The following is a 27,191-nucleotide window of genomic DNA, read 5'->3' on the forward strand; positions in this document are numbered from 1 at the left end:
GAGAATACACGTTCTATTCCCCACCTCACAACCTACATACTAGGATAGACCGCATTTTCTGTTCCCGCCCATTGGCTGAGGCCATAACGAGTATTACATATGGGGAAAACTCTGTCAGACCACAACCCTGTGGAACTGACTGTACGTTGGGGAAGGCTCCCCACCCCGATACCGACATAGCGCTTGACGCCCGGCTTACTGGAAGACTCAGTCTTCCGCTCAGCTCTGCAAGATGCCACTACCCAGTATTTCACTGATAACGAAAACGCGGCTAGTACTAGGCAAATAGAGTGGGACGCGTTTAAAGTAACTATCCGTGGGGTTGCGATGGGGAAAAGGGTGGGGGTTAGGCATGAGACAACTTAGAGCGGTGGAGGGTGGTCTGGCGGGCTGGAAACCGAAGCGGTGGGCACGGGTGGTAATCTCACCCAACTTCAAGAAGCACGGATCAGGCACGCGGAGCTACTAGAGGAGCTACGTGTGATTGACTATAGGGAATATACATGTCGACAGCACACACAGGCGGACAGGGCGGGTCCACTATTGGCGCGATTAACAGTTAACACTCCTGAGTACGCCCCAATAACGGAGATAAGGGACATGGTTGGGCGGATAACACAATCTCAATTGGATATCAACACTGTCTTTAAGACATACTACACTACGCTGTATGGCCCACATACCCCCATTGAGGAACAGAAACTGAACTTCTTCCTTTCAGACATACAACTCCCACAATTAACATCTGCACAACAGACCGAACTCTCGAAACCCATCACGATCCCAGAAATTAGACAAGCAATTAAGGCGCTGCCACAAAACAAGTCCCCTGGGTCCGACGGCCTGCCGGCGGAATTTTACCTAACATACATTGACACCCTAGCTCCGAGGTTACACACGTTATATGCTGAGGCGCTGACAAGCAACACGCTGCCGGGATCAACGTCACAGGCAATGATAGTATCCCTTCTGAAGCCAGGTAGGGACGCCTTACTGCTGGAGAATTATAGGCCGCTATCCTTACTAAATACAGATTACAAAATCCTCATTAAACTGTTAGCGTCCAGACTGTCTCCATACATTGCAGAGATCATACACCCAGACCAATGTGGTTTTGTGCCAGGGAGAAGTACGGCACTAAACCTACGCAGACTGAGTCAACTAATGATGTCAGTTGCTGGAATTGGGGGAAAGGAAGGGTGTATCTCCCTGGACCTTAGACAGGCCTTTGACTCGCTAAGGTGGGACTATATGATTTCAGTACTGAATAGGTTAGGTGTCCCCCCTACATACGTAGCATGGATTAAATTGCTTTATTCTGGCCCCACAGCACGTGCCAGAACTAATGCGTGTATATCGGAGCAGTTTGAAATTCAGAAGGGTACTAGACAGGGCTGCCCCCTGTCGCCCCTGCTCTGCATCATAGCGTTAGAACCCCTACTGGTAAAGATTCGAACTTTGGCGGCTCACAGGGGAGTGACCTGTCTACACACCCAGCATGTCGTCTCGGCCTATGCGGATGACATATTGCTATTCCTCAACGACGTAACGAACCCACTGACCCCACTTCCAGAAATATTTCAAGATTTTAGGGACTTACCAGGCCTCACGATCAACGAAAATAAATCCTATGGGTACTGTTTCCAGGAGTCTCTGGGTGACCCGTACTTGCAATTTCCACCTCATAGCTTCAGGGTTGAGCCCGTGACATTTAAATATCTTGGACTACAGATCTACAGACAGCCACACGACATGATAGAGGGTAACCTGGGCAGGGCCTTTACCATCTTAAGGGCACAGATCCGCTTCTGGACCACGCTTCCGCTCACGGTGGCAGGCAGAGTCACGATTTCGAAAATGGTGGTCCTGCCCAGATTGTTGTATTATTTCACCAACATACCACTGCAGATACCCACCCCTTTCTTTAAAGCTCTGAACTCGGCACTGACGGAGTTGATCTGGGGCATGTTCAGGCGGCGCATCAGCCAAACTGCAGTTGCCGATGGGCAGGGGCGGAATGGGTGTCCCGGACTTGACCGCATATGCCTATGCGTGCCAACTCCAATGGCTGGCCTATTGGCTGGCGGGTCGAAACCTTCATGAACTTAATATGACAGACTCGGATAGAGCGAGAGGAGATATACACAGCTTGTTGCTTCCGCGGGCTAGGACTCCGGACGCTGCCCCTCCCCTGCTCCGACTAGCCCTTAAACTGTGGAGAGCGGCGGTGAGATACGCCAATAGAAATTCTACTTACGCACCCACGATACCATTACTGGGAATCCCATTGGGGTCCGGCATGCTCACGGAGCGTAAACTACGACAGTGGCATGATGCCGGGGTGGTACAGGTAGGGGATTTTTGCTCGGAGGGCAGCCTAATGACGCATGCAGACTTCCTTAATTTGCATCACACCCCGAGTGGGCTATTCCTCATGCACGCACAGTTGACTCTCTACATTTCCACACACTGGGCGATTGACAGAACAGAACCAGCCACGAACGCACTGCTCACGATGCAATACCTAATGGAATCGGGCAGTCGCCTGACAAAGTGGCTGACAAGCGGGATACGGGTAGGCAGAGAGGTGACCTTGCAGCCCCTCCGGGCCCGCTGGGAAACCGATATGGGCAGAGCACTCAGGGACACGGAGTGGAAAAACTTACTACAGTACCCCACGAAAGTAGCGCGGAACCAGAAGTTCAAGTACATCCAGTTAATGATAATTCACAGAGCATACCTAACGCCACACAGGCTGCATGCGATATTCCCGGCAGTGACGAGTAGTTGCCCCCGGTGCAACGCAGACGACGCAGGTCTCTTGCACATGTTCTGGGACTGTCCTAAGATTGGATACTATTGGGAGACGATACGGAAGGCCCTGGCAACAGTGGCACCAGGCAGACCGTACGAGACCATGTTGTATGGAATGTTAGGTCTGGGTCACAAAGAAAAAAGAGGAGTGTTGCCACTAGATTTGTGGATATGGCTTTGTTGCTGGCGAAAAGAGCATTAGCAATGAAATGGAAATCAGCTAGACCGCCAGACACAGCCACCTGGCATGGGGAGGTGATCCGCTGGGGAAAGGCGGAAGGACTAGAACTACAACGAGAGGAACGTAGGGGGCTTAGGAAAACACATATCTTACTAGACTGGATCTCGATATTGCTGGACTTCGAGTTAAACACCCCGACATTCATTGACTGATAGCATACTGTAATGTCTGTTTCTTCTGTCTCGGCAACACAGCCTTATCACCGTGCAGTGCTGAGTTGTTGGTAATGTGGGGAGCACTTGCAGTTCCCTTGCAGGGCGGGATGCAGCAGAAACTAATCGATTTAACAACGAATGTATTGATAAAACAGGGAGTCTGACAAATGTAACAGCATTATTAATCTAATTTGAAGATCGTTACCTGCACGAATGAGAATTGTTTGTTACGTAAGTGCTGGGGTGGAGGGGGGGATAGGAGTTTTCACAAAGTTAGTGTTCAATGGATATATAGAAAATTGAAAAATGCGATGTCTTGTTTATACTGTCTGGTAAGCACTGCAATAATGCTGGATATTGTAATATTGATGAAGTGCATGTGATAGCAGCAACATAGCAACAATAAAAACAATTTAAAAAAACACAAAAAGAAGCAAGAAAAGGATAGAGAAAAGCAAGAGCAAGCCAAGAGAGACAATGCTAAATTGGTCCAACACAAATTGAAAAAGACTGCCCTCGAGCGGGTCGCATTGGCAGTGAGCATTCAAATGGCACCAGCCTTTTAAGAGAGGTCCACTGCAAAACTACAGAGGGTTTAAACCTAGCTATGGTGGCAGAGGCCAGGGAGGTTGGCAGCAACCTAAGAAATGCTACTATTGCCAGAGGATGGACCACCTGGCAGACAGATGCCAAGCATATCATGATTATCAGAGATCTATGGGCCAGGTCCAGCCACCACCTAACCCTGCGAATGTTCATCCTCAAATCTCAGCACAGGGACACTCGAATGCACCTTACGTTCAGCCACAGGGAGCTCCATCAACTGCCGCAACCCCACAGCAGAGATCGAGAAGTTGAACAAACATGTGGCAGAAGCAACCACAGACAGGGAACTCAGTCCAACAGGGACCGGGGCCACAACTACGGCACAGAGGGATAACTGTCTGGGGACGTAATGCCTTCACACAAACACAGAGTCCAAATGTGCAGTAAGATAAACTCCCAGAATGAATAGCATCCCTTCACCTACATCCCCAAAAACTTACACCAACCCAAAAGAAGGACCAATGAGACAGCGCTGGGAATTCAAACCTTTACTCGTTGCACTCTCTATGCATCTCTTAATTTCTAGGGTTGATGTGTGGCATACAAGTCTTGCCTTGGCTCACCTGGAGGAAGGCCACTGTTTCTAATTGGAAATACCCATATTCATCCTTCAGTGCAGATCCTGAGTGATTGTTAAACTGAAGATAGACAACCCTATAGAGCTTCAAAGTATTTCTTTAACCTGTTCATGAAAGTTTTTAGTAATTAAATAAACCCCTCTAACGGTGAAAGTTTGTTAATGAAAAATGACTGAGTATAAGGCACAGGGAGATTTCTCGCTATGTACTGAGTCGTTTATGGATTTTCACACTGTGGACTGTGATGCCTCGTGTGACTCTTTCAAGAAAGGAAACTTAGATACAGCAGCTATCCTCTTAATATGGCGTGGCATCCATAACAATGATATGGTGGCCCAGTGACAGGCAGGCCACCAGGCCAAGAACTCTACCTCAGAGGGACTTGCAAGATTGACAGGTGAAGCATTTCCCAAGATATGACAGTTCTCAATGTCTGCCAAACTGTAAACTGCACCTTGTGAAGGGACCGGTGTGCATGACACCAAGCACTTAAAGATGGCCACCGTAGATTCCCAGATGATGTAGGGAATACGGGTCTAGTTCATCAGCCGTGCTCAGATGTGCAAGTCCATGAGGCCCGCTCCTTTCACAAATAAAAGAGAAGATAGGGGATATTAAGGAGAGAGGGGACACCAAGTCCACCAAAAGGAAGAGTCACGGGAAACTAAGAGTTTTACATGGACTGGAAAGAACAACCAGCAATATGGTTCCCAGATCGGACTGCTGTGTAAGAGCTGCAGGAATACTCTGGAGACGCGATGGAGAAGAGAGAACCATACACGCAGGAGAACTGTGTACCCCAGGTGACTTAAAGCAAAAGTACGCTTTGCTCCAGACCCCTATCGCTCAGGAAACGAACCGTAGCAAAAGGCAAGTGTTATGGTGCATGATGTCTGAGTGACGGTAGAGTTACAATGGTTGGGTATCAGAGGTAGCCCAAGCGGTCCGCGTGAAGGATGATACAACGCGGTTGTACATCTACACTTACAACACATTCCATTACAATGCATACCATTACAACGCATACCACTCCAATGCATAATACACAGTAATGTAAGAGTTGGACAGTGTAGGGCTAAAAATTACTATTCCCACTCCAGGTAGTGCAACAGTAGGGTAAGTGTTTGATAGTGTAGGGGTAAAAAGTTACTATTTCCCATTACTTACCTTGCATTATAGTGGCATGTGTTGTAGTAGTGACATGCGTTGTAATGACATGTGTTGTAGTGACATGTACTGTAATAGCATGCTACGTAATGGCATGCGATGAAAAGGATGTTGCGCTGTAAAGACTGCGTTAGAAAGGTAGTGCATCGTAATGACTGCCTTGTAATGGTTGTTTCCCGCCTAGAGACATCCTATACTGTGTACAGGGGTATGGTGAATTCCAGGGTGCACCACAAACCACTGTATATTGATAGTGGCTTTACTGGTGACCAGCGGTGGGATTATAATGCCATCATTTAATACCCAGGACATGTTTTGTTTCTTCCCAAGGAACTAGCTTTCCTGCCGGGGACTGCCAGAAGGAAAACTACTCTAAAAGAAGTCCAGAGCATGAAGACTAAAGAATGGAGTGACGTAATCCGGACTGCCTAAATAGAATACATCGTAATGTTTATCACCACCCTCCTTATAACAAACAAACCTGTACAACCCCTGTACTGCAAGGTGCAAAATAAATCAGACACCTACACTACTTGCATGGGGATCTATTCTGCTAGCCTGTTACAAATGGAGTCAGAAGTGTGATTTCAGGCTGAGACCACAGATGGTACAATCATTGGCGGCGGGTTAGAGGCTTTTGCAGCTGGTAATAAAACAGCAAACCCAGGCAGCACAACAGGATAGGGGCAACTTGAACAGAGCCCGAAAAAGGCAAGCAGGCAAGCAGTGTTAATTACAAATATACAGCATACCCACGAGGCCTCCCTTCTGAAATTAACAGATGTGCTAGTGAACTCAAAAGTGAATCCAAATGTTCATTGCTTATACCTGCAACAATACCAGGCCAGTGAAGACCCAGATTTATTTTTGTACATACTTTGAGAGAGTCCCTGCCTGCACCTCCTGTCTACGTGGACGATCGGGACAATACATAGAGTCTGCAGCTAGTGTGGAATTTTGGCATTTTCTACAAGGCCCACCTCTTTGAGGGCTTCGAAGACAGATCCCAATTGCAGGAGCTGAGAGTCCCAGTCAAGACTAATGATCACTATGTCTTCCAAATAGGCAGCTACAAACTTTTGATATGGTCAGAGTACCCATGCCTATCACCCTTTAGAAGGCTGCGTGAGCTCAATTGAGACCCAAGGCAGCACTTTGAATTGGTACAAGCCTGATGGGGTAAGGAATGCTGTCTTTTCCTTAGCTGTTGCAGTAAGTGGGATTTGTCAGTACACTTTCGTGAGATCTAGGGTAGAAAGGTGCTTTGCTTTGCCTAACTGTTCTAATAATTCAACAACTCTTGGCATGAGGTAAGTATTAAATTTTGGGATATTGTTTAATTGTCGAAACTCAATACAAAATCAGATGGAGCTGTTTGGTTTGGGGACTAATACAATTGGGGAACACTAGGCACTAGTGGATAGTTCTATGATGTCACCTTGTAGCATTGACTCTACTTCCTTTTCTACTGTGGCCCTCCTGGCTTCAGGTATCCAGGTGGGGTGTAACCGAAACACCTGCTTCCCTCACACTATTATTTTGTGGTCTATAAGGGCAGTTCTCCCTAGTTTGCCTGAGAACACACCTCCATATTTCTGGAGGATCTTATGTAACTCACCATTCTTTTGTAGAGATTTGTGTGCCTATTTTCAATTCACTTGTTTTAGTGGCTTAACCCTTTGGTGGGAAGTTAATCTCTAATGGTTGGGAATCAGTTAACAACAGCTATCTGGCTTCAGGAGTGTTTGACTCTTTCCATTTCTTCAGAAGAGTGATGACCTAATCGAATAGTTAGGTAAAGAAAGCTCCTTTCTACCCTAGATCTTAGAAAGTGTACTGACAAATCCCGCTTACTGAAACAGCTGAGGAAAAGACAGCATTACCTACCCCCTCAGGCTTTAATCAATACAAAGTGATGCTCTTAGTTGTCTAGGGAGCACCTGCAACCTTCCAGAGGTTGATGGACAGGGCCTTGCGACCATATCAAAAGTTTGCAGGTAAATGTTTGGATGACATAATGATCTTTATTTTGGGTTGGGACTTTCACCTCCTGCACTTGGAATCTGTCTTCTCTGCCCTGAAAGAGGCCGGCCTTATAGTAAACACCGAAAAGTCCACACTAGCCACTGAGCCGTTCAGGTAATTAGGGTACCGAATCAACGCTAGTATGATTTGGCCACAGTTGATAAAGTTAAAGCTATCAAAGACTTACCTAGACCCCTCACGATATTAACGGTTAAGTTCTTCCTGGACCTGGTAGGCTACTGTAGAAGGTTCATTCCCCACTTTTCAGATATTGCTCACCCGCTTACCGCTTATACTGGCAATATTTAGTGCTCAGGACCATTTTGTTTCTTCCAGAGGGTTTGCCTTTCCTGACAGGGACTGTACAAAGGGGAAACCACTCTAAAAGCAGCCCTGAGCATGGAGACTAAAGAATGGAGTGACGTAAATCCGGACTGCCTAAATTGAATAAACCGTAAATGTGTATCGCCTCCCTCCTTATAAAAAATAAACCTTTACAGCCCCTATACTGACAAGTGCTAAATAAATCATTGACACCTACACTGCTTGTATTATGATCTATTCAATTAAACTGTTATGAACCTCCCTGTGTCCTGCTGTATGCTGCAGGTGACCAGAAAGGCGTTGCATGATAAGCCTGATATTGCCATGTTTACGAGGGCATGTAAATGCTTATAATTAGATACATAGACGAGACATCCACACAGTGGAAGGGGGGCCATATAATCAGAAGGCAGGATTGGAAGAAATCTTGGTGTACAGCTAGTAGCCGAAAACAGTTAGGCAATGGCAGATTTGCACAATGCTCTTGCACTTTACAAAATGGGACTATATTGATAACAAGGGGAAATGGTTACTCCTAAAGTGGCGAGCTTAAAAGAATAGTTAATTGAGTCATGACATCATAAGAACTGTACATATGACAACATTTTGAAGTTCATGATTATAGGCCTTTTTATGATACACTAGTTAGTCATGCCTAGTTAAACCGATATGAAATTTAAGAATTGTCTGTTCAAAAGCATTAAAAAATAAACAGTAGAGCAAATCTAGTGAGGTCAATACATCTCAATGGTGTTAAGACAGAAGAGGAAAGTAATGTAAAATTGGTACCCTATCACTCTTAGCAGGAAATCAATCAAGAGAAGAGTGATTCTGTATTGTATTCCTCTAGCTCTCGCAATCCATTCTTTCATTAAAGTAAGCATTTCAGCATCTGTTAATGTCTCTCTAGACAATATTCCAGAGTCAGACCATCTAGGAATAGAATGATTTCAAAATTTGAGAGCTTTAGGCAAGAAGCCACTAAATTTCCAGATTATGATGCCACAAAAACTATTTCCAAGCATGAGCTGGCATAGATGAATAACTGTGTACAGTGACAGTAAAATACCACTTGAAGAGATTAGAAAGCATCCAATTCCTCAATATTAATAGAAAGAGCATCCCACTCACCTTTTTCTTTTTGGAGATTGTCTGTGTACACAAAAACAAATTAATAAGAGCTCACTAGAATTTGCTTTTACATAAGATCTATTTATTATTGCTCAATTTATAAACGTACCTCTTGTTTTAATTAAATCACCTATGAAAGAAAATATAGAGAACACTCAATTAATCTTGTTTTCAGGATGTGTAAAATATTTCATCATCAAACACTTTGTTCAATGTTTTCAACCATAAAAGTACATAAATATATATACTAAATATATACAGTACATATGTAAAACTAGAGACAGAAAAACTCAATTCAGAACACGGCGCTGTGTCATGCTGTTACAAAATTTCAATGATTGGTGGGAGTGTACCTTTAAATTGTCAAAATCCCCATAAGAACGTGACAAGAAATACTTTATAATTAGTTACAATGGGCATTTGAAAAGAGATATAGTTAAAATACAACAAATAAAGGAGACCACAGGTAAGTGTCATATAACAAACACATACGTACTGGGAACCTGAGACAAAGAGAGGGTATAATGCGGTAGCCAGTCTTGCCAATCACTCCAGCTATCTGCACCTGAGGAACCATCTCCAAGGAAGGTACGTGGAGATACTCCTCCGGGAGTCGATTCCTAGCGCTATATAAACCCGCAATTAAATTAAATTAAATTAAATTACTGCACGGAGGAACCATCTGGTGGCATCCAAATTGCTTATATGAAGGGATGATCCATGTTTTTAAAAGAACGTGCTCTAGTGATTCCTCTGACTGTTGGTAAACTCGACATACAGTGCTTAATGGAGGCAAACAGTTCCACTTTGCTAGTAAAGACTTTAATGGTAAAGCGCCATAGTAGAACTTAAGGTAAAGGGACTTTGCAGCTAATAGGTTAATAGAATGCAAGAAGGGTTCGAATTGAAAATCAAGTTTAAAATTGAAAAAAGGGAAGAAAGCAACCCTTCGGATACATTCTGGAATTCGATGGAGTACACATGGTCCCATAATGCATCCATAAGTGTAGTGTTGGATAGGTAGGTTGTTAATGCTGAGGAGGACCAATAGTCCCCTAAACTGACTTGTACTATCAGGTTTTGGATGTAAGATAACCACTTAATCTTACCCCAACTGTCTAGTGATACTACGTCCTCCAAGACTCGGGGAGAGGATTTGGCCTAACGGTTAGGGCAGTTGACCTCAAATCTTGGGAACCAGGTTTGAGGCTTGGTAATGACGCTGAACATCCTGTGATTCTGGGCAAATCACCTAATCTCCCTGTGCCTAACAAAAATGAATCTGTCTTCATGTAATGCAACTGGTGCTATGTAAAGCACTCTGATACCCGATTTGGGTCAAGTTTGTGCTATATAAATCTCTGTAAAAAAAAAAGACTCTACGATGGTCGTACAGGTCTGCAGAGTGTTTTAACCTTCTCTAATAAAGTAACAGCCTCAATTGGCCCTCATGTGTCATTGAATTGAGACCAATATCTTGTCTTAGTGGCATTAGCGGAGTATTATTTGGGAGGTGAGGCAGTGCTCACAAGAATGTATTCTCTGCTACTGCACGTTTAGTCAGATTTGAAGCAGCCCATACTCGGCCCCACACAGGGCACTGCCCTCTGCTTTAGCGCTGTACACCTTAAGTGCAGGAGAAATATACCTGCTCCGGGATATCCTATGATGTCTTACAATTGCAGCTGAGAACTGAGTTAAATTTAGGCTGCTCTTCTCAACCTGTGGTGCAATAACATAGATCTGATTAAACTAACCCCCAAAGAGTCAAACTCACATACCCTATCCAGAGGTCAACCTCTCCATCTTTATCGAACACCTAAATGTTTTGTGAGGGCTAAAGGCCGTAAAATTCATCATAAAATGGTTTATTACAAGCCCCAGTTCAGTGCAAAAGTCTTCAAATGTATTCACCAAACATTGTAGTCCACTAGCGGTTTTCGAGATCAGAACGGTGTTGTCTGCAAATAATAGGGGAGGGTATTTGTGGCCACCAAGGCGAGGTGCATCATTAAATTCGCTTTTCCAGAAGATACATCTATTATTGCTCAATTTATAAACTTACCTTTTGCTTTAATTACATCACCTATCTTCCGTTGGATTCCCACCGAAACTAGGAAGACGGTCACCCAGGCACTCATCACCAGCCGACTGGACTATGGGAACACCCTCTACGCCAGGACCACTGCCAAACTACAGAAAAGACTCCAGCGCATACAGAACGCCCCCGCACGACTCGTCCAGGAACACCCCCGTAACAACCACATCTCCGCCCACCTGAGAGACCTGCACTGGCTCCCCGTCATCAAGAGGATCACATTCAGACTCCTCACCCATGTACACAAGGCTCTCCACGACTTGGGACCCAAGTACCTCAACAACCGCCTCACCTTCTACATGCCCACCCGCCAGCTGCGATCGACCAGCCTCGCCCTCGCCACCGTACCACGCATTCGCAGAGCCACCGCCGGAGGAAGATCCTTCTCCTTCCTGGCGGCCAAGACATGGAACTCCCTCTCCATCCACCTACGGCTGACCCAGGACCATCTCTCCTTCAGGAAGCAACTCAAAACCTGGCTTTTCGAGCAGTAACGGACCCCTTCCCCCCAGCGCCTTGAGACCCTCCGGGTGAGTAGCGCGCTATAAAAATTACCTAATTGATTGTTTGATTGAGAATCTATAGAGAAGACTAACTTAATCTCGCTTTGAGGATGTGCAATTTATTTTACATTGCCTACTAGGGAAACTAGACAGAGAAAGAAAACTCAGAAAGGGAGGTATAATATATCTGGGATGATTTTCTAAATATTCTTATTAGTTTTTGCAAAATTTCTGAAGATGTGATATACATAGGATATTTCTGTTCATATAGGCATATATAGTTTATGTATTTCAAACTTACCTAACTCATTTACAATTAATATACTTTTCTAGAGGCCTTCAATTATTGGCATGGTTTTTTGATGTATATGACATTTAGCTGCCTTGCACTACAATAGTTAGAGGGTCTAGTTTAGTAATAAATTCAATGTAGTTTATAAAAAGGTTTCAAAGATATGTAACAAACAAAATGTTCAGATACGTTAAACCTCAAAACGATGTAAAAAAACTGCTATCATTTGGAAATTCTTTCTTTAGATATACTATCATTTGGAAATTATTTCTTTAGATATGTCTGCTTAAATAACGAATGAATGATTTATGAATTTGAAATGGTCATTTATGAATATTTTCAAGATGGAGTTGAAGAGTCTAAATTGAGTAAAATTAGGCTGTGGAGTTTTAGGTTTAAACCTATAATAACTGATAAAACCCCACTGAAAGATAAATATCCCTCACCGGTGAAAACATATAAACACTGAAAAAACACCTGCACAACCACAAACTAAATGCCATTCAAGGAAAGGAAAAAAGAGAGTGAAAGAGTATTTTTTTTCTTCCTGAAGGTGTCAATACAATGTAACTTTGTTATACAAGCTATAGCAGTAAGGAAGACTGGCTAACATTATTCTGCTTGAGTTTTGTTGTTTAGGGATGCCACTAAAATGTTGTTTCTTCTTCCTTTTACTTTTTTCAGTTTTGTGGCCTTTGGTATAAAGATGCAGGGTTTAGTTTCATGTTTCATGTTTTAGGTTTAGTTTAATTATTGTATAAACTGTAGAGAATCAGAAAATATCAAACTCATATTTGATATTTTGGCTGCATTTTATTCTTTCACTGATAGGTCAAATGGCTGGTTTCAAAAAAATCTTTCCTAATATGTGTCATCACATTTACCCACAGAGAATGGGTAAAAACCCTTAATACATCAGACCATAGTTTCTAGTGGGTCAGTATTGATAGTCGGTGAATTGCCAACACCTTAGGCTTTAAACATTCAATGCAAGGTATAGTGACAAGTGTATATATATATATATCACCAAGCATCTGGGATAGTGGTGAAAACATGACACCAGACTTTTGGAAAGCATTGAACTCCGTGTCACTTGTAATGCTCTGCAAAAAAGGTTCTTTCCAAGTTCAACAATGTTTGGAGTGATATTGTTTGTATTTGCAGTGATTCAGCTACGTATATAAAAAAGTTGTGTGATGACCTGTCAAAAATGATACCCGAGCTGAAGTGATTTCCTGTAGGAGATCCTTGCCACTTGTTAGATGGTATGCTGAAAGCATCTTTACCATCTTCAGAGTTAATAAGGGATGCTATTGACTTTTTAGTCCATCCTGGTGCACTGTTTTCTTATGCACAGGAACTAAAATGCAAATATTTATCATTTCGTGCTTTATGTGGCATCAAAGAAAGAGTCATCCCAACTGTGTCCCTTAGCTGATGGTTCTCAGCCCAAGGGGCTATGAATGCTGAGAGGGGCTTTTCACAGAAGAAGGAAGGAAAGAGCGAGCGCACATGACCCAAAGACTCACTGAATAAGTATTGTATGGTGTACTACAATAAGATTAATTTGCAAAAATATATTTGGAACTCATATACACTATGTACACTGTCTATATACCATGTTCTTTCAGTGCAGAAAGCAAGCAATAATAAAAGCTAAATGTTCCATAAACACCGGAAAAACACATTTTCTCTTGTTTTTAGTGGCGCGAAAATGTGTAACCACTGAGAACAACTGTTTTTTAAGATATTGAAAACACTGAAAAAACCCCACCAGAATTTACCAAAAATAGAAACTGAAAACAGGAAAGCCTAAGTAAAATCCATGTGTGTCTTTCTTTGTGTTTAGTGTTGTGGTGCAGAGTGGGACTTCCTTTGCTCACTGGGTAGGGGACTTGTATAAATGAAACAAAGTTCAGCTAATAGTCCATGTGGAGAAAAATATAATTCTCTACTTCATTTAAAGCAAATGATGCAAGACAGGCAGTAACGATCTACAGATGTACTCTATCTTAACTAGATTTGTCCTTGCCCTCACCTTTGTTTCAATGTAATTTCACATACCTTTTTCCTTCTGGAATGTGTCTGAAATGGGGAAAACAAATGTGTTACTTGCGCAGATATAATACTCCATTACTAAAAATTACAAGCAAACTTTCAAGAGTTGTTCAATAATACGGCAACTATGGTCGGGTGAAATTCTCTAAATTCAAGCAGCTCACAAAAATTACTGGTATGATGTTAAAAATTATAAGATTGAAAATGTCCCACCATAATGAGCATTCAACAGTCAGGATTGAACAGAACAAATGAATCTGCATTTGGAACATTACAAGACCTACAACCTTGTGCACCATCTTAGCGGCTGTGTAAAAAGTTTGCACCTGTGCGCACATTCAGCTTACATGATGCCTTCATGATGTGATGTATATAAGATATTTTTGAATAAAGTGCTGTATTACTACTTGAAATTATAACCACGAGACCATCACTTCATCATGTATCTGTCTCTGCCTCATTCTTCTATTTATTTCTTATATATGCTGTAACCTTAGATAATGCTTATGTCCACTCCCATCAGCAGCAATAAGGTATAACTTGTGGCCAATATTTCAGATCCTTCTCAATGAAGAAAAATAAATGGATAGTGTTCACCCACCTACCTTTGTACAAATCCTACACTAATGGACCATTATGATGTTGGGCCTACACCAGCTCACTCCTGGGAGCGACCGACTTCCGGTTGGCAGTCCCGATCGGCTACTTACAATTCGACCAAACACTGTTCGGTCACATACTCCCTTCTCTCAATGGTGTAAACCAGCTGTAACACAAGGTCCCATTGAGAAAAGTGAGGTGTTGTTCATCCCTGCACCCTGTGACAGGCACCTCAAGGTGCCTACCACAAGGTGCAGGTCATAATAGCGGGCAACATTTGTGCCTTCTCGGACCCCAACTGAAGGCAGCATGTACAAGGGGGCCCTGCTGGGGGCCTCCAAATACGCTTTCCGACATGGTTTCCATGTAGGACAGGCCCGCATTGTAACAGGCCCGCATTGTAACCATGCCGGAAACTGAACTGTGGATTGTAATCCGAGCGTACGGTAGGTCCACGACGGTCAGAGCCTTTACGGACGGCATCTTAATCGGCCCCTAAGATGCTATCCATCTAACATGAACTGAAAAGAAATGTTAAAATTAAAGTCACAATAAAAATATAAATCCTCAACTGGGGGTATCAGGCTAGCTAATAAACACAGCAACATTATCCAATACTTAATGGAAGAAATCCAATTGGGGTTTCTGATTATGTCATCCTCGAGATGGGGGAATGCCAAATCATTACAATATCTGATTGTTCAGGGGCACAGTGTACTCCAACCCCTCCTCTTCAATGATGAATATCACACTAAACACCACTAAGCAACAGGACATTTATTTAAAAATATTTATTTTAAACTTGTAACTCAGAACATAAAATCTGAATGTTAACAACACAGACTATAAAAATAAATGTAGTAAATATTTTCATGATGAGAGAAAACAGCAAGAAAAATTCTAACATCGATGTTGAGTCCTTATCGTACTAACTAACTCCCTCTTGCTTTTTTGAGGTGATATGCTTAATTTGCTGGAGCATTAAATAGTGAGTCTCTCCTAGTTTCTAAGTGCCATGATATGAGTTTTGGAAGGATACATTTCAGGTTAGTGAAAAATGCTATTATTCATCAAGTTTGGAGAGTAAATATTTGTTTCAGTGTAAGGCAAACATCATGTCATACATGAACGTGACACGCCATACTTTCTAACTCGAAAGGATCACCTTTAATTACATAATTAAACATCAAAACAGCATATCTTAACTTAATTTTGCCTGACATAGTGGTGCCACATAATTTCAAATGTAACATAGCATCCCTCTTAAACATGGAGTAAGGTCAGCTATCAACAACGGCTCCACAGTAATGTAAAACATCCTTTTACTTATAACTCTACATACACATTACCTTTTAATTTTATATCACCATTATTCATGTTAATTCACCCCATTCATTGGTTTTACAATATTTCTTAATGTCAGAGGCCATCTGTGGGCGAGATTGGCCAAGTAGGGAATTCCACCGCCCCTACTAAACACTGTAATAAAGGTATACTCAGGCACCTGATTAAAGAATAAGGTAACAGCAACATAGGCCACGCTACCTAAGGTTCTTGCTCATTTTGCTTTAACATTAAACAACAAGCATTCGAAATGCAGTAGGTCTCACATTTGTTAGAGTTGGAGCTATTGTCATTGAAAATTGAATTTTCTTTTACTATATGCACACAAAGAACTTGTTCGAATATTCCTTTGATGCTGTTAATATAAACTAAATACTTCAAAACTTATGAATGGGTCCAGTTGTTTTTATCTTTAATGATTTACTCTGTTGATGATTGATTGTGCAATAATGCTAACAAAATTGATTGTTCTACTCTGAACCTCTGCTTTTTATATGCCAAAGGTGGGGAGAGCATGGTCTGTGCCCAACTGTGGCTCAAAACCTGGCATCTTCAATTGACAGGCGTGGGAAGTGACTCCAGTCCTGGCATACTGGTGCAGAGGGGCACTGTGGGAGGTTGTGGCCCCAATCTCAGCATAGTAGCTACTGCAAAGCCTCTCAAGGCAGACACTATGTTGTAAACGTATCTAGGACCCTAATCAAATATTCCCGATTCATGCCCTAATGTGGTTATAACAAATAATATCCTTATAAAGGCATAAGAATCATATCCATATTTAGTCATAGCCAATGCAGTCCAAATATGGCAATGCTACTCCCATAGACTCCTAGAAAGCACAACGTGTTCTTTAAACAAACCGAGCCTCCAGGAGCCCGGGTAATCCCCCTGCTTTTGTTTTGATTTGAACAAGAACTCCTGGAGTCCAGAAAGAACTGTAAGTTCTTAGTGACGTCTTATGTCCAACCTTACGTCAAACTCGGCACCTTCCAGGTATAAATATACCAACGTTGCCTTAAGCAAACACACGGTGGTTTGGAGCAGAGCGGCTATCTACTTGCCCGAAGCCCAGCTGATGCAAGAGCCGATGGAAGCCGACCCTCCCATTGACGCAGTGAGAGAGATGCTGTCTTTTCTCCTGCCGAGAAATCCAGCCCCAGTGTTTCCAGTCACCCTTGCGGGTTTCTGGGAGATCGAGTCCAGAGAACTAGATACAAGTCCTCCTTCATTCTATAACCAAGGTACGGAGCTGATTAGATCCCTAGAGAATTCTTGATTCAGATTCTTGGCAAAAACTAACTTAACTTAAACTGCAGCTCACTTACTCCTTCCCACGTACTAGGCTTAGGATAGGTACACCGGGGTAGGCGTATCTTAGAAGCACCAGTTGAGTACATTTAGTCAATGATTTTATGTATGTATATATTGTATCCGTTTTAAGTATCATATGGCTCAGAAACCATATAAATGCTTTTACAGTATTATTTCATAATACTCCTTTTACTGTACGCACTTTACTTTATAACAAGTATTGCAATTGTGGCAATTCACTTCTCTTGCACGAGAAAGAGGACTGCTCAATAAATAACAACTTTTATTGAAAACGCCCGTCTCTCTATTTCTCTGCACTCTGGTGAAACTAAGCATGCACGATTGACTGAGTGAAATAGTTGTCTATTGTTTTCACACAACTCTGGAGATATTCTCCTTATTCTGGAGGGAGCAAAGTTGTCATGTTAATGCGGTTGTCAGAAGCTAATACTTCTTGTCTATTCAGGAAAGTTAACTCCTTCCTGTTTACTCGAGAAAGTTTCTAAGGACCTCTGAGCTAGCTGGCATTCATAATTAAGTCTAACATATTCAATAGAGACCTAGTCGACCTCAGTCCTATGTCTAAACTATCGTTTATGTTATTCCAATGTGCAGAGCCTATTGGGAATATAGGAACTACACTACATGGCGCCCAATGTTTGGTAAGGCGATAATCTAATGCAAGATACTAGAGTAACTCAGTCGTGCCTTTCACACAGACCCCTTTTTCCCGTAAAAACTCCAATAGACGTCTTGAGTGGGTGAAAGGTTAATATCCGCCAGAACTTAGTGGGATGAGAATCCTATGTATTAGTTTTTGGTTAAGTCAACGTTGAAGGATACAGTGTTCCAAAATATTGTGCACCTAATCTTTGTTTCCTTGAAACTTGCTCTGCAAACCAAACTTTCTGTTAGTAAAAATGGTGGAGAGTGACGATGAAAGGGAGAAAGCTAGAATAGCAGCTCAACTTTTAGCGGATGACACAAGTCTCCAAAATGAAGACCCGAATGTTATAATCATTCCGGTAAACGTAAGAAGAACTATAACTCTTAAACTTATAGAAAATGGACTATCACCAAGAGGTGGTACAGTCATATTTGTGGTAGAGGCCCATGAATATCGGCAGACAGAGGTATTCTATTCATGGATACATATTCCAGCAGCACACGCTGTGACACAAGATTTCCACTATTACAAAATAGAGGAATCTCCAGATGAATACGCTCCGTTCGAGGACGTTAAAATTCCACTAACATACCAAGAGCACCTGCTCTAGTTTAATGGCGCCCTAAAACATCAAAATCACATTACCAGGCTCGGTCCACTAGGTAGACCAGGAGCCATATGGCCGGTTCTAACAAGCTATACACCACATCCTGACATTGAAAAAATGTCCGGCGCAGAACTTTTTGTTCAGCTACAAGAATTAACAAAAGCATATAGAGAATTGGTTCAATTAACACTTGACGGTATAACGATCCGCCAAAAATTGAAAGAAACAGATATAGCAGAACAACCTTTTGAACTTGCCAGAATCAGAGAAAAATCCTATGAAGAATTAGGTAGAGATAGTTTGAGTGGGAAACCACTAAAACCACAACTAACTGAAAATCCTGAAAAAACATTTATCAAGAATAATCTCAATACTTCAAAAAAGAAGTGGGAGGGTAACAAACAAACTACTCCCAGAGAAAAACAGTTTCAGTCCAGAGGAAGGTCTCCTCAATGGAGAGATAGATCTCCAGAACGAGGAGGCAAGTCTCCCCACAGGGAGCCCTCTGAGAAAAGATACAACCTTAGAGATAGGAATAAATTAAGAAAACCTGATAGATATCAAGATATTGATACACGTCCCTCTCGATCTTTTCAGACTTCCTCACAGAAATCGGAAAGAAGAGGACGGTCAGAACACAAAGAAGAGCACGTCAAGTCCAAAGACAAGGAACCTGCTCATCAAAGTAAAAAATTACAATTTCCAAAAAAGAAGGTAGCCAGTATTAAAATAAAACATGCCGAGGATTCTGAGGACACAACTGAAAAACGGAGAGTGGGCCCAGACAATGCTAGACAGCACAGCAGAAGTGACAATAGCTCTGAAGATCCTGATGAATCTTCTGGAGACAGTGGACATGAATGAATACATTCAAGTGGAAACTGCAGACACCAGAGTTAGCATACCCCATAAATTATATGTAATAACATTACGTCTAGAGGGGGACAAAACTAGGAAAATAAAGGGTCTCTTTTGGGATAACCTTTCGAAAGGCTATGATATCCTTCTAGCAGAAAAAGACTGGCCACCAGAGTTTGTCAGGGAGTGCCCACATGGCGAAGAAATGATTATGCCTGCCTTCTCAAATCAAATTCCAATTCATAAAAAATACACATTTGCTAGAAAATGGGCAGTGGCCCAATCCCCTGCATTATATAAAAATCGTGTAGGATGGGATGAGGATTCTCCTCACCATAAAATTCAGTTAAAAAATCAACCAACTGTACAGAGGCAGTATCCTGTTAAGCAAGAAGCTAAAAAACAAGTCAGGGAGATCTTAGATCAACTTGAATATCAGGGGATGATTGAAACATGCACCTCACAAATGAACAATCCTTTGTTTCTTGTCTCCAAGCCAGACAATTCATATCGTCTAGTTTTGGACAACAGACACCTAAACTGTTGTTGCAAAACATTTGCAGTACAAAACTCACACATTGCAGCACCAATGAATAACATCGTGCACAAAAAATATAAAACAACATTAGATATCTCAAATGGTTTCTTTTGCCAAAACATTGCACCAGAAAGCAGGTATTTGACCGCTTTCTCCTGTATGGGGGCACAAAAACAATTTTGCCGTCCCCCACAGGGATTCAAGAATAGCCTAGGATTATTCTCAGCCAGGGTAACAGAGCTACTACAAATGTATGATGATGAGTCATTATCCTATGTCGATGACATCTATCTTACAGACGACGACCTGGAGACACACTTGAAAAGAGTGAACACCATCATACTTGGGTTCGCATCTGAAGGGTATAAATTCAACTTTAAAAAGTCACGAATTGCCCATCTAACTGTCCTGTTTTTAGGATATGAATTATCAAATGAAAGCAAAAGCCTAGCAGACAATTTCTTAGAGAAATGTGCAGTACTCCAAGCTCCAAAAACGCTGAAGAACTTACAATCAATTCTAGGTTTCCTGAATTTCGGAAGAACATACATTCTAAATTATGCAGAGAGGGTTAAACCTCTCTATTAATTAATAAAACCTGATTTCGAACCAATTAATTGGACTCAGAAACACACAGAAATTTTACGAACATTACAAACAGACATGTTAACTAAAACAAAACTGCAAACACGCGCAAATGAACGCAACTTTGTAATCCGAGTCATCCCAGGAAGATGCGGATTCACGTACCTGACCTCTAATGAGGGAGAAACGGTACCAATAACTTATAAATCACACTTGTACACACAAGCTGAAATGAAATTCAGTTCTACTGAAAAAATTCTGACTGCGGTTCAAACTGCTGTAGCGAAAGAAAGAGCCCAAGCTCAAGGCAAAAGCATATCTGTTTTAACAGCAGTATCAGCCCTTGAGGCAGTAACGAGACCACGCATTCCAAATGCAGTGGCATTAGACCCAAAATGGATACAATGGGAAAGTTCTCTTGCTGCAGAAGACCTGAAACACACTTTTGATCCAAAAAAATTAAAACTAGAAGATCTAGAATACGAACATGAATATCCTCTGCCGATCGAAATTCTGCCTCTCGAACAATACACCTGTGTAATCTACACGGACAGATTTGCACAACACTACGTTGTGAAAAAACAAGTTTACAATGCAGCATGCGCGATTGTTAAAGGTTGCTGGCGCTTAGGTAAATTCAGACCGATGGTCACCAAAACTGAAATCAATAAGAAACTGTATAGCTCAGCGAGCTGAAATAAGATCTTTAAAGATGGCGCTTGAAAATGCCGATCACGTATTCCCCACACTAATAGTGTGCGATTTGCATTACTGCGTCCACTCTTACAATAATGACATGCAGACATGGATCAAAAACGGTTACAAAGATGAGACTGGTGCCACAATAAAGCATAAAAAACTTTGGGAACAAATAGTTGGTTTGCAGAAAGAACTACAAAAGACTCACGTGATACATACACTGAGTCATCAACGTGATGGCATTCACGTTGCAGGGAATTCATTGGCTAACAGAGCCACAGCGGCAGCTGTCAAACCGGCTTCCGTAGCTACAAAAAAGCGTACTAAAAAACAGATAGACAGTGAAACGCTACTAGCAGTAAAAGCCTCAATGGAAGGCAACCATGCGGCGTTACCTCTAAATTATCCACTCGGAAATATATACATAATTGATGCGAACTCCGTTCCGTTTGCTCGAATCCCTGGAGTGGGGGATAGAGTAATTCCAAACACGAACCGGAGGGATTACTTGATTCAAGAAGCACACATTGGAATGGGTCTGAGGCACCAAGAGATCTTGAAATCTCTAATAGAATTACAATCACAATACTGGTGGCCGGGGATGAACGTGTAAATTTACAACTTTGCAATGAATTGTCAGGACTGCAACAGAGATCGCAGTTGTGAACCGGACCAGACACCAGCTCGGACACCTCTAATAGAAAGCATTAGGCTATCTATACGCAAAAATCCAGATGGAAAAAAGGCGATCCCATAATTATTAAGATGAGATTCATTTAGATGTGGCCCCAGCGCTCGGCTGACGCCAGAACTGTTATAAAAGATTTGCGAGTCTTTATCGGCACATACGCAATTGGCATGCTACATTCTGACCAGGGTCCTGCGTTTAGCTCTCGAGCTTACAAGGAGGCCATGGCCAGCATGGGCATTGCATTGCGGTACTCTAGTCCATTTCATCCCGAGGGAAATGCGGTAGTGGAGAGAAAAAAACGGGACATAAAGCAATCTATAACAGCGAGGGTATTAGGTTCGGGTGACGGGTGGGTGAAACATCTAACAAGTTTCCAACGTAGTCTTAATAATCTGCCAAGAAATTCTCTGGGAGGTATCACTCCATACGAACTTTTGTTTGGTACCAGAATGATCATTCATGACCTTGATCGTCACACTTCAGTGGTGGAACAAAAAACATTTGATATCAAAGATCGTTTGGCTGTTTTACAGGACTTAAATGAAACAAGAAGAAGTCTAAGTAACACAAAGCTAAAGCCAACAGCCACTGAAGACAAACCACCTGTCCCAGCAAGACCTGTCTGGATTCCAAAGATTGGGGATCTGGTCAGAGAAAAGATCGCGGTGAAGAAGGAATTTGGGCCTTCTTACAGAAATGCAGTACCTGTCTTAGCTATCAGTGGAACAAGATCAGTAGTACTACCGCCCCTTGCTGGTAAAAAGGAGAACAGAGTTGTATCAATCGACCTGGTAAAACCACAATAATGTGGCCAATAATAAGTAGTAGGCCCAGTGGACTCCCAAGAAGTAGCAGAAGACCAAACCTTGCTACAATCCAAGAGGTTCAAACTGAGAGACTAATCACATTTGATAAATCTGCAGTGAATAAAAAAGGACTATGCAACAAAGCCATGGAACTTGTGCCTCTTGAAACCCAAATTGCAACAGTTCATCAAGAAACACCAGTCTACAATGATGTAGCCTCTGAACATACATATCCAAAGATTAATAAAAATCCGAAAGCAATTCCAACAATTGACAGAACTGCATCTGGCTACTTCATCAATTTCGATGACTTTTCGGATGATCCAAGTGACCATGAAGAAACGCCAGCAACAAAAACTTTGAAAGAAAAATTGACTGAACTATTTCATCAACTCAAAGAAACATATCTGATTTCACCATGGATTGAATTATGGATTGTGTTAGGTGTACTTTTCCTTCTACTTTGGCTCATCATGATTTTATTTTTGTGTAGATTTATTGATGGAAAATATAGTACAATGAACACAGCAAGCCAGAACATCAACTTGGCCCTAAAACCTCACAGATCTTCTCACATTGAAAAAAGAAAACTGCCATCAGTGAACATCACAGCAAATGCTATTCCTGGGTGTGTAGCATGGGACAAAACGGATTACGAAATCTATGGCCCGGTGGAACTCGTGAAATATCCACATCAGTTCAAGGTTTCATTAAGTGACTTTGTATCACCAAGTACTTTCTCTGATGATTGGGACTTTGAAAATATTAATATTATGATGTCAGATTTAGAAATGTCAGCAAAATTCACAGAGCATGATTATTTAGAAGGCTCATCAAATTATGGAGAAATGTATTGTTATAATCATTATGGTCATCACTATTTGCATAAATCTGCTAATCCTAGAAATGTTTTTAGTTATAACCAATGGGAACATTGTCCAACACCGCCAAAAGGCAGCTCGAAAACATTTTATGAGAAATTCCCATATTTCTCAGGGTTTAATACAACTGATCCAGAAACGTTTTATTTTAAAATGTTAAATCAGACAGGAATGAAAAACATGTTGACAAATACTAAATTGATTTATTCTGAAGAATTCTATGAAAAAATGTCTACATTTGGTTTTGAATTTTGGAAAAACAACATTGAGACAAAAACCATCTGGGGTACAAAAGATTGGCAGGTACAAGGTCTAGAATCATTATTTAGAGCCTGTATGACCCCAGAAAAGATAATATTCCTGAATGACACCATTCAACAAACAACCTGTCTTGAATTAGCCAAGATAAAAGACTTAAACAACCCGTCTATTCCAAAACCAATGCCTGATAGTAATAGCACTACAGATGTTGAGATAGACGTATCCCATATTTTACACCAAAACAGAACAAATCCTGATTGGAGAAAATGGTTGATCTAGCCCACAGACACTAATAACTGTCAAGATAGATTCCTGAACAAAACACAGGGGTTCAAACAGACCAGGCCAGACCCAAGATATTCCCAGAGACAACATCCAGGGATAGTTACAACATATGGGCGTCGATTCCGATCCGGTCAAAATCACCGTCCGTACGACTCGCATCCGGAGCCGTTTCCGTACGACTCGTACGGATGCCGTACGACCGGACGATTACGATCCCGATCGGACTACCTGGACGCGGTTCGTACGGTCCACGTCAGGTAAGGGTGATTCGTACGGAAAAACGCACGATCACCTACACACCGTACGGCGCGTACACCCCATGATCGCAGGGGTACGCGCCGTACACCTGCGATCATGGGGGTACGTGCCGTACCCCTGCAATCATGGGGGGTACGTGCCGTACACCCAGCGTACATGGGGTGCGGCACGTACCCCCCATGATCGCAGGGGTACGGCACGTACAAATGCGATCATAGGGGGTACGTGCCATACCCCTGCGATCATGGGGGGTACGTGCCGTACACCCAGCGTACATGGGGTACGGCACGTACCCCCGATGATCGCAGGGGTACGGCACGTACACCTGCGATCATGGGGGGTACGTGCCGTACACCCAGCGTACATGGGGTATGGCACGTACCCCCCATGATCGCAGGGGTACGGCACGTACCCCCCATGATCGCAGGTGTACGGCGCGTACCCCTGCGATCATGGGGTGTACGTGCCGGACCCGGGGGGGCCGTTCCGTACCTGTTTCGGGGCGAACTCTGACTGTACGACAGTTTCCAGCTCCCGGGTCGTACTTGCCGGGTCGTAAAAAGCAGCCGCGAACCGTTTAAACGTCGTGTACAGCGGCTTCCGAGGGCGATTCGTACGGGAATTTAATTTGTACGGTCTCTGGTACGATTCGTACGGATAGCTGTATCGGGTGTGGATCGTACTACGTCGTTCGTACGGGGACGGTTACGGGTACCATTCGTACGGAAAAAAATGCTCCGGACGACGATTCGGAGCGCTTTTTACCGGATCGGAATCGACGCCATAGTGTAGGAAACCTATGCCTTGAGTGGCTACAGAAATCCATACTGCCTGAAATTAAGCAACACTTAACTTTACTTAAAGAAGGTGCTGACTTGCGAGATTTCATATTGGGACCTGGCAAACAGCGTCAAAAACGTTTCATATACGCCGGTATATACGCAGCTTACAACGAGGCTTGGAAAGTAATGCAAATTGAAACTGCAGAAAAAATACGAGAAATTGATCGTATTAATTTGGAAAAATCACTGTCTGTAGTGGACAATGGGTTAACGACTCTGTCCTCCATAATTTATTCACTGGACAGCATTGTATCATCTGCTATTGATATAATAGAGCAGGACTTGCTAATGTTACAACATGGCCAGTCCCAATTACGTTCTATTGTACAGCTAGGCTGGACGTTACAAAATCTGCATTCAGGTCACGTGCCATGGCGTCTAATCAACAAAACGTCATTATTTTCTATCTTTAACCTTACTGATAAACAAATCAGTTTGGCACAAAAAGGAGCAGACTATACGATTCTGAGCACTGAAAAACTTGAGAGATTACCACAGACAATGTCAGCGAGACCTGTCATTGAATGGATAATACATGGTACAATTACAATTCCGATAACAACTTTCCAGTTTCAATATTGCCAAAAATATATAGCAGCAGGCCTGTATGAAAGGTTGGGTAAAGGATACATCAAGTCAACCTGGAAACTACCTTATACACATAAATGTTATAGTGAAGGGAAAAAAGAGGTATTTATTAGTGGTAATAACTGTAAAAATGCACTAAGCGGTACACTTCTGTGTCAAGGTATTAACTTGCATGGAGCCTGCAAAGGTTCATCAAATAACCTTTCATGTCACCTGCATGGCACTCCTGCAACACAGATAGAGCCTTTTTTCAGACTGTTTTCCAACGGCAGCTACATTGTAAAAAATGACCGCAGCTGTTGTGGCATGGTGCCAGGATTAGCCTATCTCGTGAGCGTTACTTCCAGGGTCATTTGCTGTATGCAAGTATCGTATCCAAACAGCAAACCAGACAAGGAGGCAGCAATATGGCCTTCTATGAATATCTCTTCTATTCGAATTGATACTTTAAGCAGAATGAAGTCTATTCTTTTACAGACAACTGTGCCTTTAACCTCGTCCAAAGAAACATATGATCTGCAAGTTGCAAGGACAGCGGCAGAGATACATTCCCTATTATCGACAAATCGCCCCGTACAATTCGTAGAAATGTTAGGTCAAATTTTAAACATGTCTGATACCAGTGTCATCGCCCATGTATTTAAGACCATTTTTTCAGGACTGTTAGCACCCTTTGAAACAGTTCTGGGCATCTTCCCGAATTTTGTGCATTCTGTATTTGGCGGACTGCCTCTTCTTTTGGGACTCGTAGCAGGAATTTTATTTTTGTTCCTTCTGCTCCGGTATGGCAAGTCAAGCCATAGATAAAACTCAGGTTACAATGGAAGAAACAATTGTGGCTATACAATACCGAGAACAGATCACTAAAGTCCTCGGCTTTGCCGGGCTAAGAGATCTGAGTACTACCTGGTTTCTTTCGTTCAGACCAATCTGGCAAGATTGCATCTTACCTGTGCTTCGATGCCTGCTATGCGGAGAAGAATGCGTGTTGGACGTCTATCTTACACTACCATCAGCAGTACCCATGGATATCGATACTTTGCTTGGTTCGGTAACGGCTCAGGCAACGTGTTGTCCCCAGCGACTACCTATTCTGATGACGGCATTCATTGAGACTTCACTATTACGATTATGTGGCGGTGAAGTACGAGATGAAAGCAGCACCACACAGGTACAACCTTCCGTGAGCATTGCTGATCCAGACATCGATGATAGCAATGATTCTCACATATGCACTATTTCAGCTTTTTCGAATTTGGTCGAACTTTCACCTACTGTTGTAGACCAATTCTTCGCAAGCCTGTCTGATTTGATGTTCTCCCGAGAATAACTTTTAAAAACAACGAGCACACAGCGTTCCCTGAACTCTGAATTTGTC

General features: G+C 42.4%; 1 protein-coding gene across 7 annotated transcripts in view; it reads right to left on the reverse strand.

The window, feature by feature from the left end:
- The window catches only part of LOC144754122 (butyrophilin subfamily 3 member A3-like), a 600,119-nt gene that overhangs the window by 407,582 nt on the left and 165,346 nt on the right, over positions 1–27,191 (reverse strand). For 5 of the 7 annotated variants that reach the window (XM_078641692.1, XM_078641691.1, XM_078641694.1 and 2 more), the window contains exons 8-10: positions 13,999–14,019; positions 9,151–9,171; positions 9,042–9,062 (exon numbers count right to left, since the gene is read on the reverse strand). The exons of the other annotated variants lie outside the window; for them this stretch is intronic. In XM_078641692.1, coding sequence (XP_078497818.1) covers positions 9,042–9,062; positions 9,151–9,171; positions 13,999–14,019 — 63 coding nt within the window. The remainder of the gene's footprint in view (positions 1–9,041; positions 9,063–9,150; positions 9,172–13,998; positions 14,020–27,191) is intronic. 7 annotated transcript variants of the gene reach the window in all.

The sequence above is a fragment of the Lissotriton helveticus genome, chromosome 5_1, assembly GCF_964261635.1.
Source record: "Lissotriton helveticus chromosome 5_1, aLisHel1.1, whole genome shotgun sequence".
Lineage (NCBI taxonomy): Eukaryota > Metazoa > Chordata > Amphibia > Caudata > Salamandridae > Lissotriton > Lissotriton helveticus.